Consider the following 21,032-nt stretch of genomic DNA (forward strand, 5'->3'; position numbering starts at 1 on the left):
GGCATATTTATGGAATTTAAAGTATGTCTTCATTTTCTCTGAGAAAAATCGTAAGTACACCCAGTATGTGAAAAAAGAGTTGAAGTCTGCTGCGCCATATCCTGTTCTTGCACATGAATTCATTTTATTTATTTTTGAATTTTATGCCACCCTTCCCCGAAGATTTAGGGTGACTTGCAACATGTCAGTATCATAAAACAATATTAAAACATTTAAAAATTAAAATCCAGTCCAAGATGTAGGAAAGAATAAGATTTGAAGGTAGAAAATAAATTCTGTAGTAAACAACGTGTATTATTTGGACAGAAACATTCTCCTACCATCAGGGAAGGTGATACTACTGGCATAATAAATAATGAAATAAATAAATATTTGGATATTTTGTTAAATCTTATAATGAAAACACAGAACTGTCTAGGAATAGATTATCATTAATCATAACATAACTATTGCCAGAATAACAAGAAAATTATTGAAAACATTGTGTATGTCAACAGCATACATAAGAATTATTTTCTAATGCTGTAGATGGTGTTAGCTAAGAATTCCCAAGATTCTGCTCAGAATGTTTAATCAGTCCAATTAATGTTTATTCAGCTGGAGCTTTTTTCCAGGACTCCCCAAAATTTCCCAATTTTTCCATCAGAATAATTGAGAAATAGAAATCCTTAGACCTTTTCATGTTAGATGTTGAAAATGAGTGTAATATGTTAAGACAAGATTTTTCTCACTCATAAAGGGGAATAATTTCATAGGTGGCCTCCAAGGTCCATCAAATTCTTCAATTTTTTCATGTGAAATTTAAGTAAACTTATTGTTTGGTTGCACTGACCAAACAGACTGGCTTGCATGTGAGTGCATTAGCAAATGAAAAGAAAACCTGGAGAGGTTAAATGTACTTTTATTCTCCTTGTAAAGATTAAACTGCTGCAGCTGTTCCTCCTTTCACAAAAGGTTTAACAGTGTCCTCTGCTGGCAATTGATGAAGCTGAAAAAAATCAGTAACCTTTCCTATATGTACACCTGAATTTGCATGTTGTGTACAAACATATGGCTTAAACATATGCAGGTTAAGCATACCATGGGTATACAGTTTATTCCTTTTACCGTACAACCAGGGCTGAGTGCTCTGAAAAAAGGGAGTATTCTGATATTTGATAATAAGTAAAACAAGTTTAAAGAACGAAATATTAGGGGACTAAATAAATCTTGATCAAATTATTTGTAATGTTTGAATTGAAAGTAGCTCTAGCAGCTGCAGAGCACAGTAATGGCTGTTTTTCATATTTCATGCCTTAGTGCAATGCAGGAAGTATTTGCTACTCTTCACAACTCAAGTGCTGATTGCTAATAAAAGATCGAAAATGAACTCTAAGACTTAATACTTCATGCCACAGTACTCAGTTATTCAGGCACTGGCAGAGATGGAAACCATGGCATTAAAAGGTTTGGCTGTTTCTTTGATCTTTTTAAGCAGGACAGAGTTGATAAAGGAATTGAGACAGATGGCTCAAACTTGAGTGGTGTCAGTGCTAAATGTGCCTGGGATGACCTTAGCCGACCTCCAGAGGATGATGAAGATAGTAGAAGTATCTGTATTGGCACACATCCCCGACGACTGTCTGGGAAAGGTAAGAGGGACCTGGCCATGCCATACAAGCTTCCCATCCCTGAACATTCAGAGTGTTAAACGACTCAACTGTAGAGCTCTTCCATCAAGACAGAGTGTCAGTTGTAGTGTTTTATAAACTTTGAGTACGTGACAACTAACAGCTCCTGGTGTTTTTTATTTATTTACTTTATTTAAAAAATGTATGCCCCTCCTCAGCAAAGACCTGCTTGAGGCAGCTCACAAAATATAAAAAGTTCAGTGAAATCATAAAAACAACATATGAGGCATCAGTAATCAAACCCCCAAAATAAATATAGGCATAAAAACAGAATAAAAAAACATTCCACGGAGTATTAATAAAACTATCTTCATACTAGAGAGAGCCTTCTTTTTTACCATAAAGGTTGAATATTTCCAGATAAAACTGAAAGACAGGCCTTTCCCACAAGCATCTTGTACATAGTATATCTATTATTTTGAGCACTTTACTCTGTGTTTCTCCCACAAGATGACTATGTAGATGTCACATCATAGACTAAACACTCTACAGCTAAAAGCAGGTATTTACAAAAACCAAAATTAGAATCTTGACAGATCTAAATACTTCAAATAAAATCCCCGCCACCCCATTTCTCCTTGCAGTTCCTATTCAGCACTTACTAATTAAGATGGCAAGCACTAAAACACAGCTTAGTGGTTTGTATGATAAACTGTTAGTAGTGCTTGCCATACAAATCAAAAATTTTGGTTTGAAGCAGGCTTCTGGTTTGGGGGACAAGTGGTATTCATAGTTGTTTTATTTGGCCATCTTGGTAAACTATGATTGGTGTTAAACTGAAAGTGGAAGGGGGAAAGGAGCCCACATTATGAGGATGCTGCTTTGTGAAATGAGCACAACTCTGCTTTGTATTGATGTCATTTCAGATACAGAACAAATTCGAGAGACTCTGCGGAAGGGTCTTGAGATTAACAGCAAGCCTGTTCTGCCACCAATTAATACTCAGAGACAGAATGGTCTGAACAATGATAGAGCACCGTAAGTTTTGTCTTTGTCTTTGTCTGAGTGTTTCAGTTTTGCCTTCCTTCTGATTCGACTTAAAGGTCCAGGAGAAGAAGACAGTTTCCCAGAGCAGTCATGTTGATCTGCCTTGCTCTCTAATCAAGCTGATAGTGGAAGGCACTGTGCCTCTGCATCCTTAACAAGCATTCTGGACAATGTCTTTCCCACCTTCTGACCGCTGGACTTGAATTTTGAAGATGATCATATTGAAATTCTTCTACAAGAATAATTATGTATTTATTTTAAAACTAGAGGCAAAGCCCATTGTATGTCGAAATACAATGGGCGCTAGCCTTTCCCTGCAGGGAGCCCCTGGCAGCCGCGCGGAGCACCTGCCGATTAGCCTGGCTGATGGTCTGTCTGGAGGAAGGGGCCAATCGGCACCCTTCCTCATCCCAGACAGAGCCCACCCTAACTCCTCCCACTAAGCCCTTACGGCTTTATTTAGTCCGCGGTGCCTGCGGTGTTAAGATATTTACTCTTCACCTCTAATCATATTGCTCTTGAGGTGTTTCACACCAGGGAATTTTTTATAATAAAAACCAAAGTAAAACAAATGACATTGTATGATCAGTTAAAACCCACAGTCATTCAAGAGTAAAACCTAAAGTAAATAAGCAATAAGAAAACCAAAATAAGATTTGTGGTAGAAGGCGTAATTAAATGGACAGGCTCTTCCTTGTCAGTCGTCTTTCTCACTTCCAATTTGTAGGAGCATGGAGAAAATGAAGCTACCTAATGTAATATTTTTCTTTACATTAAAACTGTGTGCCATGCACCTACTTTTCTCTCTAGAATGATAATGGACAGGCTATATTGAGTCTCCTTGGAAGTGAGAAAAAATTCAATGAAAAGCCACTATCTTCTCGTCTTATCTTGTGCCTTTAGACCAAAAAACCAGGAAGAAAGTATACAAGGGCAGTCTCATATATGTGATGTTCATAGAAGTAGTGAACAAGGAAGAACTGGTTTCCTCCTCTAATGAAACAGTCTTAGATCGCCCTCTGTTGCTTAATAAATAAATAGCAGTGCAATCTGCTTTGCCTTGAAGACATCTTGGATACATTTGTGCGTGTTACAGGCTGGAGCATCAGATGTTCAAACAGAAGTCCTGTCATTTTTGATTGCTTTAATAATGGCATTTGAGTGTTGAAGTTGCTTCATGTACATTATCGAAATAATCATAACCACAGGCTTTACCATAGGGTTTCTGTGGCAACCTAAGAAATTCATAGCTGGGCTGAGATTTGAACCATTAATTTCAGACACAGTGTTACACACTAAATTAAAAAAATGGTAAATAGGAGCATCCCATATTTTGGCTTTATTTGTTCTTTATTTCCTGGACTCTATCGTCCACTAAGCAAGTGTAGTAGCAGGTCCAAACTTTGTCTAGCTCAGGCTTTCTCAACCAGGTTTTCTGACTGCCCTAGAAGGGTTTCCCGAATCGGTGGGGGTGAATTAATTGTTTATATATTTTTCAAGAAAAAGAGTTGATTGTTATATGCAGCTTTTCTCTGTCAGGGGTCTCAAAGTGGCTTACAATAACCTTCCCTTTCCTCTGAAAGAGCTTTGATATTACTGCTAGGTTGGGACAGCTTTATCAGTGCTGTGGCGAACCCAAGGTCACCCAGCTATGTAAATGTAGGGGAGTGGAGAATCAAACATGGCTCACCAGATTAGAAGTTGCCGCTCTTAACCACTGCACCGCTCTTAACCACTACACCAGACATTTATTGAGTGATATGACAATCATATTGTGTGAAGCACAACAAATTGTGGCAAGTTCTTAAAGAGATGGGAATACCAGAGCATCTTATCTGTCTCTTGAGAAAACTCTATGCAGGTCAAGAAGCAACAGTGAGAACCAGGCATGAAATCACTGATTGGTTCAAAATTGAGAAAGGAGTTCGGCAAGGCTATTTAACTTGTACGTGGACTATTTAACTTGTACATGGAGCACATCATGAAAAAGGCGGGGTTAGATGAGTTACAAATTGGGATCAAGATTGCAGGGAGAAATATCAACAACCTCAGATATGCAGATGATACCACTCTAATGGCAGAAAGCAAAGAGAAACTAAAGAGCCTTTTGATGTGGGTGATGGAGGAGAGTGCAAAAGTTGGCATGAAACTCAACATCAAGAAAACGAAGATCATGGGGAGGAAAGCTATGGCAAAACTTGACAGCAGCCTAAAAAGCAGAGACATCACCCTACCAACGAAAGTGCGTCTAGTCAAGGCTATGGTATTCCCAGTTGCAATGTATGGCTGTGAAAGTTGGACCATAAGGAAGGCCGAGCGTCAAAGAATTGAAGCTTTTGAACTCTGGTGCTGGAGAAGACTCTTGCGAGTCCCTTGGACTGCAAGGCAAACAAACTGGTCAGTCCTAGAGGAGATCAGCCCTGACTGCTCCTTAGAAGGCCAGATCCTGAAGATGAAACTCAAATACTTTGGACACCTCATGAGAAGGAAGGACTCCCTGGGTGAGAGCGATTGAGGACAAAAGAAGACGGGGATGACAGAGAATGAGGTGGCTGGATGGAGTCACTGAAGCAGTTGGTGCAAACTTAAATGGACTTTGAGGAATGGTCGAGGACAGGAAGGCCTGGAGGATCATTGTCCATGGGGTCGCGATGGGTCAGACACGACTTTGCACCTAACGACAATATATGGTCATGTCAACCTGTTCTCCCTCCATCCCAAAATGGACAATGGTGGGCCTGGAGGGAATGGGAAGGGGAGGGTGGGCGTATACACAGCTATGCTTCCCAACCATATTCTGCATGATTGTGCCATTCCTGGGGGTTCTCGGAACCTGATTAATGTTTCAGGTGGTTCTCAATGGTAAAAAGTTGAGAAAGACTAATAGGACTATACAACATCACTGAAATGGTCCCTGGGATAATGTATAGGGAACAAATGTGGAGAAAGTCCTGATCCCTCAGTCTCTCATATCTTTTTATAAATATAGATTTAGGTGGGTAGCTGTGTTGATCTGAAGCAGTAGAACAAAGTTGTAGTCCATGGCACCTTTAAGTCCAACAAAGTTTTATTCTGGGTATAACTTTGGTGTTTTGTTATACAATAATCTTATAATTCATTACTCATTAGTTAGTTTTGACCCTGGGAAATTTATTTCCTAGTGTTGCTGAACTTGCATAGAATCATGTCCACATGAGTCAGGAAGCTGTGAAGAGAGAGGGAGCAGAATGACTAGACAATATGGTTCTGCTGGCAGAAAAGGCAGGGATAATGATTTTGTTGCTTTCCACACCACAGTCTCCTGACCCTCTTGGCTATTCATGTATGGCCTGCAACCCTAGGAATCAACTTTCCCTGGGTTAGATGGGGCTGCTGGGGAAGGTCACTGTTGGAATCAGCATGTTTTTGCACTTGATTTTTGACACTGAACCTGCTTGTCAAGGATCTGTCTAGCTAACCTGCTTGTCAAGGATCTGTCTAGCTAACATGCAAACAATACAGCGAATTGATTCCTTCATCAGCTAGGTGTTGAGTAGTCATGTCCGTGGTTAATGTGTGATAAGAGGCTTTGAGATGGAATATGATCAGGTACTTCAGGTCCAGGATGGTCCTTGACTTACATTTTTCCTTTGGTTATGGTAGAATAGAAATATTTGCTGTGCTCACTAGCAGTAAGTCTATCACCATATCCATTTGAGATGCCAGAACAAATTCTACCTGATGTGCGTAAAGAAGGTACTTGCTTTGGCCAGGTTCTGAAGGCCCTCGCTCATTCTCCTGTCACTGAGGGAAGTTATTGCCGGACGTTTCTGGTTCCAGTTAACTATGGTTTCATTTTAAAAGTAGGCCTGCTCCCAATGAAATGAACAGGAGGAAGCACAGGGTTTGGCAAAAGAAGTGTTAAGTTAATAATAAGCAAAAGAGAATTTGAAGAGCAGAATGCTAAAGGCATCAAGACAAACAATAGGCATTTCTTTAAATATATCTTGAGAAGGAAACCAGCCAGAGAAGCAGTGGGCCTTTGGAAGGGGAAGCTGGAAGATAAGCTAAATGAATTCTTTGCTTCTGTATTCACTGTGGAACGTGTTGGGCATTTGCCCAGGGAAAAGCAACTATTTTTAGCAAGGGAGCCTGAAGAACTGAGTCCAGTTGGGATGAGAGATGATATTCTAGACCTACTGGGAAAATTAAAAACCATTTGGTCCCTAGGTCCTGATGGCATATACCCAAGAGTTCTTAGGAACTCAAGTGTGCAATTATATTACTACTAACCAGTACCTGTAACTTGTCATTAGAATCAGTCATTATGACCAGATGTTACACTAATTTTTAAAAGGGGTTCTTCTGAAGGATAACCAGGAAATTATAAGGCAACATTTTCCCCAGACAAATCAGTAAAAACTGTTATCAATGGCAGAATCATTAGCCACAGAGAGGAACAAAGCCTGCTGATGGGAAATCAGCATGGCTTCTACTAAGAGAACTCCTGCCTCACCATCCTTTGGTGCTTCTTTAGAAAGTTAACAAATGTGCACATAATGATGACCCAGTAGAAATTATATGCTTGGACTTAAAAAAAATCTTTTAAGGTAACTCACATGAAGGTGCTTTATATTGACTCAGACCATAGGTCCATTGAAGTCAGTATTGTTTACTCAGGAAAGGGTCTTTGACATTACCTATTGCCAGATATTTTTAGCTGGAGATGTAGCAGATTGAACCCGTGACCTTCTGCATGCCAAGCAGATGCTCTACCACTAAGCTAAAGCCCCTCACTAAAGACTCCTGAGTAAGCTTCAGAGTCATGGGATAAGAGGACAGGTGTTTTTATGGATTAAAAATTGACTAAATATCAGGAAGCAAGCAGTAGAAATAAATGGACAATTCTAAATGGAGGGAAGTAAAAAAAGGAATTCCACAAGGTCAGTCTTGGGGTCAGTGTTATTTAATTTGTTCATAAATGACCTGTAACTCAGGGTGAGTAGTGTATTGGTCAAGTCTGTAGACGACACAAGGTCTTTGAGGATGATGAAAACCAAAGTTGACAGTGAAGAGCTCCAAGAGGCGAGTGAACAGATTGGGTGGATGAGTGAGCAACGGTGTGGTAAATGAAGTTCAGTATAGATATGTTTAAAGTGATGCATGCTGGAACAAAAATCCCTGCTCCCACTATATGCTAATAGGATGCGGATTTGCAGATATTTAAGGGGAAAAGAGGCATTGGGGTTGAAGTGAAATGATCAGTGAAAACGTCAATCCAGTTCACTGGAGCAGGGAAAGGGGCAACTTTATGCTGGGGATTATTAGGAAGCATATGAAAATAAAATAGCCAGTATTATGTTGCCTCTGTATGGATCTTTGATGCAGATGCATTCAAAATGCTCTATGCGGTTCTAGACACCATATCCCCCCCAAATAATTGAAGAACTGGAAAAAGCACAGAAGAAAACAGCAAAGTGATTAAGGGGTTGGAGCCTGGGATTGAGAGAGTGAACTTTTCTTCCTTTCCCATAATAATAGAACTTGAGGGTATTCAATGAAGTTGATGGGCAGTAGGTTCAAGGTAGACAAAAGGGAATTTTTCTTTAGTCACCAAGTGATTACAATGTGGAATTTGCTGCTAAAGGATGTAGTGATGGCTACAGGCATAGACAGTTTTAAAAGGGAGTTAACAGATTCATCAAGGATACGTCTCAGTGGCTAGTGAGTGGGCACTACATGAGACAGGATGCTGGACAAGATGAATCACAGGTCTGATCCTGCAGGGCTCCATGTTCCGAAGGCTGACTTACTGGCTTTGTAGAAGGCAAGCTTAATTCTCCTGTCAGTGGGGTACTTGAGAGACTCCATCCTGTCCTTAGATACTTCTCCACAACAGAGATATCCCTTAGAGAGGCCTTACTCTGGTCAAGAGCACCTTTTGTGAGGGCACACAGTTTCATGGGGAGTCTTGTGTCATAGTGAATAATAGCTTAGACCACTCCATCATGCTTCATGAAAGACTTGGTGAACCTAAAATGAGAAATGGGAGAGATAAAAGAGAGATAATTGTCTAGGCTAGGCCTACTAGATAATTATGCTATCACAAGCTCCTTTATGTCCTGCTTCTACTCAGAAATGAAAAAGGGGGAAATCACCTATCTGAATAGGCAGTAAAGAATGGCCCTGTCTCCAAATCCTTCTTTCCTGCTCCAAATGAGATGCCTTGCTTATGATATCCAAAATAAGATATACTTCTGCAAAAATAACAAAACTACATTAATACAGATCTCTTTCCCCAAAGAAATACTAATACTAATATCCACAGTTCTTTAAGATACTTTGTGGCTGATTGTCAGAAAGCTGGCCCTCTCCCTGTCCACAAAGTCAATTCAGACGGTATATTTTTATCTCTTTGAGAGTTTTATCTCTCAATGACTGTCATATTCTCGGGGGGGGGGGGGGGCATCAGAATCTGTTTCTCTGTTAAGCACGGAACAATGGCACGCATACTTTGGCAGTCTGTGTTTGCTGCAACTGGGCAGATTAGAACTTTTTTTTCATAGTAAAATTTAGTCCGTTACTAATTGTCGTCCCATTTTGATGCAGTTACCTATTGCACTCATCTGTTCACCCCTGAAATCATAAAAGCAGTGCAAGAAAAACTAAGTGTTAGATTTAAGTGGGTAGCCATCTTGGTCTGAAGCAGCAGAACATACCTTTGAATAAAACTTTGTTGGTCTTAAAGGTGCCACTGGACTCTAAATTTGCTTAAGTGGTTTTTGAAGAGAATGTGGCTCTTATGGTTAAATATTGAGCAGCAAGCAGCTGGTGGAATCACCATAAAGATTGATAATAATCAGCATTAAAAGAAGCAGATGGCAGCCATCCATCTCTCATGCAGCAGGAGGACCAAAGGTGGCTGCAGGTTTGTACATGTGGCCAGGACAGTCATTGATTTGCTGCTTTCTCAGACCTTTTAAAGGTAGCAAAAATGCAGTCTGTGGTTTTGCTGCCAATTAACAAATCTCCTAGTCCAGCTGCACAAGCTCAGTGTTTGGAATAGAATGTGGCTGTGGCTAACTGTGCTGCTGCTCATCTCAATTCACAAGATTTAGAAACCAATTCAGGCTGCTGTTAAGAAAAGAAGATGGGGGAAGAAATAGTTGAAAGTCAGCAAAAGTCACCTTGGTAACTGCCGCATTACACTCACTCAAAATGAAGAGACTTCAAACATGACTACAAACAGCTTTAAAGAAACAAAAAGAATTTAATCATCTAAAGAATTAATCTGACAACTGCCCACACTTACACCTCCCACAATCCTTCAATCACTTGGGAATGAGCTTTAATCTTAGATTTCCCTCCAGTTCCATAAAACGCTAGATGTGCAATCTTCAAACTGGGGCATTTCCGGCACACTGCTCTCATTCAAATGCTCTCCCTCTCCTAACACAGCAGCCTTGGCTTTTGTCAATTTCTTTCCCTTTTTTTTTCTTTCCTGGATGCAAAACTGAGAATCATGAATTATTTGTGATGGCTGGATGAGGCATTCAGGCTGGTAGAGTTGTCTGCAATATTTTATATGCTAGTTAGTGTCACCTTAGCTCTAAAGATGAAAACGTATGTCACCTTTTGCTGAATTAAAGGGAGAGGTGTTTGTTTTTAAAGGCAAGATGGGCAGCGGTAAACATGAAGATCCAAATACAAGAATCAGAAGTTTGCTAAGCTTGCCTTTAAAGCTACAATTTGCAGACAAAAGAAGAAGCAGTAATGAGTTGTGTGTTTCATAAAGGCCATGAATTCCATCACTCCCTCATCTGGATTGTCTTTCCCAACCACTCGGCATGGATTTTCATTAATGCTAAAAGAATGTGAAAATCTCCTGCATGCTTCATTCTTTATTCAGCTTAGTGTAGTTTATTAAAAATCTGATATGTGGGTGGCCTTGCAAATACCCTCCCATTTTCAAGAGTTGGCAAAAAGAAGGAGGGAAAGATCTGTTTGATGGAGGTTCCTGGGGTCATAGAGTACAGAGAAAATCCTGTTGCCAGAGCTAGGAGGTCTTGGCGATCCAAGGTTCCTGGGCTTTTACAGAATCTAGCCTGGATAAGGAATTTAGCAGGATGTGGTTCAGGGCAGAGGTACAGAATCCTAGAATGTTGTAGGAGAGATTTGCAACAGGAAATTGGAGCCGCAGCAAGCTCCACAAAAAGCTTGTAGAGTTTATAGGACAAACAGAAACAATCAGGGAACAAGGAGTTTGTTTCAGGAAGATAGTTCTGTGAAATACATTCAGATTGTTTTGAGAAAGAATTGTCTAAATGCAGCCTCTTCTGCTTATTTTTAATATGCATTTTTGGGAGACTGGAGACAATGCAGAATAATCAAAATAGACTCCACAGTGTCACAGTCTAGAAGTGGCCATTGGAAAAATGATGTGCAAAACATAAGTGTGTTTAGGGACCATTTATATCTCAAACCAGTCTTGTTTTTCTGTTTGTGAGTTCATGTATCCTAACTATTTTGGTCTCTGTTCAGAGGAAACAAACATTTATATTTATTTATTTTATTTATATACCACCTCAGCTCAGGGTGATTTACATGAAATGGGAGTAATACAGTTAATTCAGTTTTTAGTAATGTGGTGACAACAGTAACAATAACAACAATATAAGGATAATAATAAACATTGTAAAGGTAAAGGTAAAGGTATCCCCTGTGCAAGCATTGGGTCATGTCTGACCCTTGGGGTGACGCCTTCTAGTGTTTTCATGGCAGACTCAATACGGGGTGGTTTGCCAGTGCCTTCCCCAGTCATTACCGTTTACCCCCCAGCAAGCTGGGTACTCATTTTACCGACCTCAGAAGAATGGAAGGCCGAGTCAACCTTGAGCCGGCTGCTAGGATTGAACTCCCAGCCTCATGGGCAGAGCTTCAGACTGCATGTCTGCTGCCTTACCACTCTGTGCCACAAGAGGCTCTTAATAAACATTGTAGAATGGTAGAAAACTAGAAGCATTGCTTAACTTGTACTGAGGCCCAGTGTTATCACTTGTGGCCTATTTTGAGTACATTCAGAATAAACCTACGAGTATGATATTTGTAGGTCAAGACATGTTTATTGTAGATACTCTGGCAACTGAACTGTTGCCAAAAACTCATACTGTCTGCTGATGCCACAAATGCACCTGTAGTCTGTCATCTTATGATATACTATGAACCTGCTGCAGTGAATCTGGGACTATAGCATCTCTGTTCTTGACAGAATAGCTTATCCATTATCAGGGCTGTTCTTAAAACTCAAGTTTTGTTAGGAAAGGTAGGAGATGGGCCATTCAAGAATCTTGCCTTACCTAGTAGTCTCATCAAAACAGTACTGGGTCTTCTCAAAAGTTAAAGAGCTAATATAAATGCTATTATTTTATTTGATATCTTGCTTTTCTCCCTGGGACCCAAAGCAGCTTTTGGCATTATTCTTTTCCTCTATATTTCTCCCCCCCATAACAACAACTTTATGAGCAATCTCAGGGTGAGAGACTGAGACAAACCCAGGATCACCTGGTAAGTTTCCATGCGTGTGGAGATACCCCAAATCGTAGGATGACATTGTTAACCACTATGATATGCTAGCTCTCACAACTCTGATAAAAACCATGCAACATCTTCCATTCTCAACAAAATGATTTAATTTGTTTCTTGGAGGGCAGAGAACTATGGAGTGCCATTGATGTATACAGCAGTTCACGCTAGGCCAGGGGTAGTCAAACTGTGGCCCTCTGGACTACAATTCCCATGAGCCCCTGCCGGCATTCACTGGCAGGGGCTCATGGGAATTGTAGTCCGAGGGCCGCAGTTTGACTACCCCTGCTGTAGGCTGTTTAGGTGCCAAGTGAAACAAACTAGCAAATTCAGCTAAACCTTCCATAAATGCCTGGAAATGTAATAAATTGGGTTTCTCTTACCAGTGGTTCCCATGTAACTCTCTTCCTTAAAAGATTGAAGCTTAGTGGTAAGAGTTCTGAAACCTTTCTAATATACTTCTGCTAGAATAACTTGCAGCTGCTGCTACTACTGCTTTCACAATAAAATAGATTCATATATGTGCAGTTGAAAAAGCCTATTGCATAGCTTTGGATTCCATTGCTGTTTTAACATGAAGATTAATTGTTAATAAAACTACAGACTAAAGACAGATTGTCTTCAGTGCCCCTATAAAATTTGCCCTTCTACCAATTCTCCCTATCTTTTAGTTAAGTGTATATATGGATAATAAAAAGGCTTAGTTTAAATATGACCGGAATTAAAGTACCTTTGGATCTTCTCTTTTTTGAAGACAATCAATGTAAGTTGTCCTATGACTCTATGGCATGTACTCTATTGAGGTTTGGGGATGCCAGCCTCTAAGTGGGATTTGGGGATCCCCCAGAATTGCAGCTCATCCCCAGGCAACAGATCAGTTCCCCTGGAGAAAATGGCAGCTTTGGAGGGTGGAGCATTGTACCCTTTTGAGGATCCACTCCCAAATCTCCTGCATGGGGTGTCTTTGAATGCTCCTCTCTGAAGCTGCTTGTGAAAACTTTCCATCTCTTCCCTCAGCATTTGCCTTACCAAGGAGAAAAACTCTGGAGGGAAATGATGGGAACTGACCTTTATAATCTGGAGATGTGGTATAATTCCGGTGGATCCCCAGGTCCCACCTGAAGGCTGGCATCCTTGTGACCTGGTCTCCTGCTCTTTTCTCCTGCAACACAGATTACAATGACCACCTTTCTTGCCACTTTCCCTTCAATACACCTGATTGGGGAGGGTGATTTAGTCTCTCTCCCCCCCCCCCCATACCATCCCAGTCTGCTCCGCCATTCTCAATCCCCCGCTAATGGCAGTAAGAGAAATCTCAAAAGCAAAGCGCTAACCACAGAAGGCTGGAAGGCCATGACGGCTGCATTCTGCATACGTTGGCAAATGCACTTTGGTGAGGTGAGTCAGTGGCAGCCAAGCCAGTTTCACTCCTCTGTGCCATTTGCTCATTACCTTTCTGAACCATGCCCACCCAAGCAGGCCACACTGTCCTCTTCCATCTTGCAACAACCGGATTCCGCCATTTCCGGCTCTGGATGGGAGGAGGCAGCAACTGAGACAGTGGCAACTGTGGGTTCCCTGGTTGACAGCTGGGGGTATATTGTGGCTGGGCAGGGAGAAGGACTGAAGCATTGTCGCTTCCTCCAGCTCCTCCTCCACTCGCTCTTCCCTCACTTGAGCATCTTGCCACTGCTTTTTTTGGCTTCTGTTCAAGAGCTCTATCATAGAATGGGACAACGGAAGAAGAAGAAGAGTTGGTTCTTATATGCCGCTTTTCTCTACCCGAAGGAGGCTCAAAGCGGCTTACAGTCACCTTCCCATTCCTCTCCCCACAACAGACATCCTGTGAGGTGGGTGAGGCTGAGAGAGCCCTGATATCACTGCTCAGTCACAACAGTTTTATCAGTGCCATGGCGAGCCCAAGGTCACCCAGCTGGCTGCATGTGGGGGAGTGCAGAATCGAACCCGGCATGCCAGATTGGAAGTCTGCACTCCTAACCACTACACCAAACTGTTGGGCTTGATGGCAGGAGCAGTTCTAAGGTGGATCCTCACCCACCCCGGAAGTCCTTTAACCCAGGAGGCTCCTCTGCATGTAGGACAAACCCACATTTTGAGGAGATGGATCACTGCTGAAACCTCTTTCTCCACCCACCACCCAGAAAGCTCAAGGTGGATTTTCCTAAGGCCATTAAACAGTGGCATGGCAGGGAAAGCACGCACAGGAACCCCTGCCAAAATTTTGGACCATTTTGCAGAGAAGCACACAGGATTTTCCAGAACCCAGGGAGGAATAGGAAATATTTCTTCACTGAGGATTCTGCCAAAACGAATACCTTTTCAGCACCAGAACCAGCCATATCAGAATAAAGAAGTTCCCCCCTCCTCGCTGTAAATTGAAAAAAAATTGTTATGTACAATTGTGTGTAACTGTGTATATATTGACTTCGGGTGAAGATCAATATGATCAAAATATGCCAGGTCTGAACTTGCTGGCATTTGAGGTGCACACCCTGAGATGTTTTATGTGTGCCAAATAGGTCTACCATTGAACCATCTAGCTCAGTGTTGCTTATTTGGATAGATAATGACTGTCCAGGTTGTGGGCTGAGAAGGAATCTCAACTAACAGGCATTGTGAAAGACTTTTAACTGGAATGCATGGGATTGAATTAGTATATGCAGAATTTCAGTTGGTTTTAGGAGTTCTATATAGCATTTGATAAATTACTTCAAAGACAACCAGACCTGCAGATAATAGTAAGAATTTTCTACTGCCACTGCCACTGTACATATGTTTGGGCCTGTAATGTGTGTCAAAATATACTGTAGTTTGTCCTTCATGTCTCCCTTCTCATAGAAGGGAAACCCTAAAGCAGCATTAACATATGTTCTGAGCTCATCTTTCAGATTCATCTGAGGCTTCTATGAGGATAAAATTGAATGAGAGGGTGTACTTACATTTGAAGTAGATATTTGCAATGCCATGCCCAGTGCCTGTGAAAATAGCACCATCAACTGATGGTATCTCTTACCTTGCAATGAAGATTCTTCAAGAAGATACTTTGAACATCCCAAGTGTTAGGCTTTCACCATAAGCATGCAGTTGTATTTGCACTTATCCTGTAGATTAGAACATAATGGGGATTGCATCTAGGTCGTGTGAAAAGGTTGCCAGGTGACTTGCAGGTGCGTACTTACTGCCTGCAATATGCAATCGGTAACTGGAAGTGAAATATATTTATTAAATTAGAAGACCACCACTCTTGGACCAGCTGGCTCGAAGTGATTTGCAATAGTTAACTACTTGGCACTAAATTCCTGTAGAGTTATATCAGATCTGTCTGTAACGCTGTTTAATATATGGTGTACTATAGTGTTCTGCATGTGGTGGTTGACGGCTGGATGTTTGTGAGCAATAGAAGAGAGACTGGATCAGATGTCTTCCTCACGAATCCAAGGGTTGAGAGTAGTTTGCATCTTTATTCTCATCCATTGCCTTTTAGCTTTCTGACGTCTCACTAGGCAGGAAGAATGCCTAGGTTTCCACGCAGATTTGTAGTCACTGTAAAATGAAGTCATATAGGCTTGATTGTTCGATTCTAAATTAATTGTAATGAAGCTATGCAGATAAACTGTTTTTGGACATATTAATATAGTTTTAACTTAAATGTTTTAGTATGCACTGATAAACTTCATTTTGAGAAGAGGGAGAATTTGAAAACTGTATTTCCTGCTTTGTTTGTGTAACAAACTTAAAACGAATTAAGTTGTCTTAGGAAAACAAAGTACTGAGGACAGCAAAAGTAGCCTTGGACTGCTTAAGCCTAATCCTAGTCCAAGCACTTAAAGCCCTAGCTGGAGCCATATTAGTTTTTATAAAAGTAGAAATAACTCTTATGAAATAGTTTGTTTTGTAATACTGAAGTTTGAACTTTTAGTTTCTGAGAACATACATGGTCTTGGTGTTCTCCTTCTGCTGTTTTAAGAATCTTCAATTCTTTACATGCTACTGGCTATAGCTCTATAAACAATAACATTGTTTATTGATTGTATACTATTGTGTCTTTACCCACCCTGAGCTTCAGGAAGGGTGGGCAATAAAAACAAAATTTAATAATCTGATTATGAGCCAGAATCAATCAGAATACAAAATCCTAAATCTGTCAAGATAGGACAGAATAACAGTTCAAATATAATAATGATGATCCTGGCATACTATGTTAGAGATCATAGTGCACTGTAAGCATGGCTGCCCACCAACCAGTTTCCCTGCCCTTATGGCAAATTATGCTGCTGTCTTTTTAGGAAAGCACTTTTTTCCCTTAGCATCTTACCCCATAGCATGATTTCTTCATTTAACAGAGCTGATATAAAAAGGGGTATAAGTGTTCTAAATACATATTTGTGTTTTTCTTTTTCCTAGGAGTCGCAAGGACAGTTTAGAAAGTGAGAGCTCAGCAACAATTATTCCTCATGAGTTGATTCGCACAAGGCAGCTCGAGAGTGTACATCTGAAATTCAACCAGGAATCAGGAGCATTAATTCCACTGTGTTTAAGGTGAGAGGAATTTCAGTTCTCCTCTAAGGGCTCAGGTATTGGAGCTGTTCCTTTTGGAAGGTGCTTTGGGTTATCATTCTCAAACTTTAAAAGGCTATAATGAATATATTTATTAAATCATTTGTCCATGTGACAATTGTCTGTGAATGTATGCACCAGCATTAGCACGTGAAATGTTGCATGCATGCATGCATGCACAAATAATATAAATCTAAATTCAGAATAAAACTGGTCTGCCTCCAGAAGCTGTTGCTTAACATCTTTATGAAAATGCTCTTGGCAGTTCTTGTATTGTGGCTTGAAAATTAACTGCATTGGCAAATACCCTTGCCAAGCTTGTGTAGTGGTTTAAGAGCGGTAGCTTCTAACCTGATGAGCCGGGTTTGATTCCCCACTCCTCCACATACAGTCACGGTCCTGATAGAGCTGTTCTCACACAGCAGTCCAGTCAGTCAGCCCTTGCTCAGCTCCAGCTATCTGTGGAGAGGAAGGGGAGGGTAATTGTAAGCTGCTTTGAGACTCCTTCAGGCAGTGAAAAGTGGGGTATAAAAACCAACTCCTATTCTTTATCCTTCTGTCTTCACAGGAGCCTGGGTATACACATTGTCTCTAATCAACCTTGTATCATGTCCCTGGATCTTTAATTACATAAATGCTACACATCTGTCATTCTGTTCATCAAAATGAATTCATATTTTCGAAAGGAATCTTGGCAAATCTCCCTTGTATTACTTTGGATGGAAAGGCGTTAAGCTGCGCAAGCGAAAGCGCTCTGTATCCCAGATGTGGAATACAGATTAGTCTTCACTTAGGCCTTGTACTTTCAGTGGTGTGGGAGCTGCTTCCCCATGATGCATGTTTGGAATATTTTCCACACAAACAGGAATGTAGTCACATGTACCTTCAGTCATGCTAAGTTCACCCACCTGCATTTTTCTTTTACAGTAGATCTACTTAAGAGTGGTCCCTATAAGTGCTATGGGCTTTGAGAAATGTAGTCTCTTTGAAATGGCAGAGAACCAGGTGGAAAGGACTGTGCAGAACTATAAATTGTGTGCAAATATGCTTATATTTATTCTCCTAGGGGCAGACTGTTGCATGGACGGCACTTTACATACAAAAGTATTACAGGGGATACAGCAATTACTTTCGTATCAACGGGAGTTGAAGGGGCCTTTGCTACAGAAGAACATCCCTATGCGGCACATGGACCATGGCTACAAGTAAGAGTCCCTCTTCCCTTGCAGTCATTCTTTCCTTAGGTCTTCACAAAAAAAAGAGTTTGGCTTGTTTTTTGCCAAATTATATTTAGGCCAGATAATCTATTGTGTTTTTCCAGTTCTTTGAATTGTTCAGACAGAGGAATTTTTAAGAGTAATGGCAGCTTCTCATACTCTGCTCTGTGTAAACAGCAAATTTCTCTCCCAGAATCCCTGAACATTTTTATAGACTTCGCATCCCCTTAATTCCTTCTCTCACCACTGCAATGTAGCTGTCAATGTAGTCTCAGTTGTTTTTAAACTGCACACTATAACATAGATGAAACTGAAGTACTTGAACCTACTCTGAAATGGCAAATTTTAAACAAGCCAAACATTGCAAAATAACCTTCAGAATGTTAAAATGTCCTGGTTTTGATGATAGAGTTTTGGAATTGTCCTGAAGTTTTTAGTTCAGGAACTCCTAGTTCATCTTCAGTCTTCTGTGCAGTCCCACATTGGGACAGAGTCTTTGCAGCCCAGCCAACGGAGACTCTCTTACAGCTACTCTGGTATGCTTTTCATATTCCAAAGGTACCCCTCCCCTTTCCCTCAGTTCTTTCTTCATTGTGAGGACATGTTCTCTTTAGCTCTAGTTGTCATGAGTTTTCTCACAGTTTTCTGTGCTTCCTGGACATTCTCTCCTCTGAGAAATGTCACAGGAAGCTTTGTTTTAGCCAAACTGTCTTTGGTTCTGTTGGAATGAAGTCTTCCAACCATGGATACTTTCTCTACAGGCCTCCCCAGCTCATTTGTTCTCAGAAGGGGAAATAGAACCTGGCCAGGGCACATTGGTGGTTCCAGCAGGGAGTTGACTATTGGAAACATCCTCTCAAGCACTGTGGCAAAGTTCTATGTCCCCACCTCCTTGGCAAGGTTACCCTTCATTTTCTTCTCGTAGAACTCAAAAAAGCACCTCCAGAACCAAGATACCCCTTTTCATGGAACCATGATGCTGCAGGTCTGCCAGTTTAGTGTCCTGCAGTCTTTCCCCAGCCCCTTAGTGGGGCATTCAGATTCCCAGGAAGAGCAGGTTTTGAGTCTAACTGCCCTTCTGGTCCAGGCTTAGACTTACCATTAGACCCTTTCCCTGATGACACTGTAGGGTAGCGATCCCCAACCTGTGGGCCGCGGACCACATGTGGTCCTTCGACTAATTGGAGGTGAGCCCCGAAGGACACCTTCTCTCCCCCCCCCCCCGGCCCTTTACAACACACTTCGGGTGTCATTGTCTCCCATCACTCCCAGATGGGACTATCTCGTTGCAGAGAAACAAGCTCAGGGTTCCCATTGATTTGTCATTGTCATGTGTTAAAATTTCCATGAAAATAAAATGTTCCTTATGTTCATTGTTGTGGCGTGTCTGTATCTTATTTTGAAGGGATGTTTAAATATTACCATAGCGATCAGAGAGCGTTAGGGCAGTGGTTGAGAGTAGAGGAGTAAACTACCTCACCCACCGGGCCTCAGTAAAAGGCGTTGAGTGGTCCCCGGTGAGTGATCCCCGGTGATAAAAAGGTTGGGGACCACTGCTGTAGGGGACCCTAATCCAGGATTATCTAATGGAGGTCTGAAACTCTACACAGAGCAAATGGTTAAAGAACGAAAATCATAGCTATGGGACCACTTCTGCCATTATGCACTTATTTCCCAAGAGCCCATGTATTCTTTGCTCCTGCAGGTGTCACAATTGGACTGGGTATAAATATTATTTATTATTTTATATTTTTAACATTTTTTTCAGGTCTCCTGTTCATGCATTCAGAACTTTTAAAAGGGCTAAATCTTGCAAAACATTCTTACTTGTTTTCTGAGAAATATTCTGTTTTCTCCTTATGCGAACAGCTGAGTCTCATGACAGAGTACCGTCTAAGAAACCTGTAATGGTTCTTCTTCTGTCCTATTCTAGGGCTTTGCCATACTGTCAGAAACAGTTCTCTGGGTTTATAAAAACATAGAAATGTATAGATGATTTGTTTTGCAACTGCCTTTTGGTGCACTGTAGGGCAACTACGCATGTCAGCTATCCACCAACAGCGATGACCTGGCCCGGTGATGGTCTCTTCTATGGGGGCCCATCTGATTTTCCATGCCCTAGCCTCAACTGTAGACCTCGCAGAAGAGCTCCATCTTATAGGCCCTGCAGAACACCGGACTCTCCCACAGGGCCCTCAGTTCTTCCGGGAGCTTGTTCCATTATGTTGGGGCCAGGACCAAAAAGGTCCTGGCCCTGGCCGAGGCCAGGTGAACTTCCCAGAGGCCAGGGATCACCAACAAGTTAGTACCCACAGAGTGTAAAGCCCTACAGGGGCCCTAGGTCAACAGGCGGTCCCTCAAATATGTGGGTTCCAGACCGCAAAGGGCCTTGAAGGTCAAAAACAAAATTTATCAAATTTAATTTTTGTTGAGAAAGAGGATTGAAAGATCCATGAATTAAATGCAGACAAGCTTTACATGGAGGTGGTTGAGATCAAGTGCCACCAAATGATGTTGACACAGTTGGCATACAGACAACTAAATGAACCATTAATGATATGCTTCATTGTGACATAATGCACCATGTTATCTGGTCCTAAAATGTTGTTTTATGAATACAAAGTGAGTAGAATGCAAGCATCTTCACATCTGAAGTTTTTGGAACAACGAGAGGCCATATAGCCTCGTATATAGGGTGGGATATAAATTTAAAAAATTGTTGTTCTATCATTATTATTTATTTTTGTTTATCTCTATAAATGCCTTCCTTCTCAGCAGAAAATTCTGTCCATTGAATGGCTGTTGTCCTTTTATGGCACAAGTTTGGTGGGTCATGCTGCAGTCCACTAACAAACAGCTTTACTCATTATGGCGTGTACTGCATGTTATATGTGCCGATTTTGGCAGATGGAGAAACAAATAGATGATGGAGTCCAGTTGTGTCCCATACTGCTGTGGGAGTGTACAATATACCTGCCAGGCAATTCTTAAATTCTGAGGGTCATTGGTGGTGTCTGAG

The 21,032-nt window shown here is 41.2% G+C and overlaps 1 protein-coding gene across 2 annotated transcripts in view; it reads left to right on the forward strand.

Annotated features, from left to right (window-relative positions):
• The window catches only part of SUFU (SUFU negative regulator of hedgehog signaling), a 72,718-nt gene that overhangs the window by 31,276 nt on the left and 20,410 nt on the right, over positions 1 to 21,032 (forward strand). The window contains exons 7-10 of one of the 2 annotated variants that reach the window (XM_077349556.1): positions 1,478 to 1,631; positions 2,537 to 2,648; positions 16,644 to 16,778; positions 17,863 to 18,001. In XM_077349556.1, coding sequence (XP_077205671.1) covers positions 1,478 to 1,631; positions 2,537 to 2,648; positions 16,644 to 16,778; positions 17,863 to 18,001 — 540 coding nt within the window. Of the gene's footprint in view, positions 1 to 1,474; positions 1,632 to 2,536; positions 2,649 to 16,643; positions 16,779 to 17,862; positions 18,002 to 21,032 lie in introns of both variants that reach the window. The other variant, XM_077349555.1, reaches the window with a different exon arrangement.

The sequence above is a fragment of the Paroedura picta genome, chromosome 8 (assembly GCF_049243985.1).
Source record: "Paroedura picta isolate Pp20150507F chromosome 8, Ppicta_v3.0, whole genome shotgun sequence".
Classification (NCBI taxonomy): Eukaryota; Metazoa; Chordata; class Lepidosauria; order Squamata; family Gekkonidae; genus Paroedura; species Paroedura picta.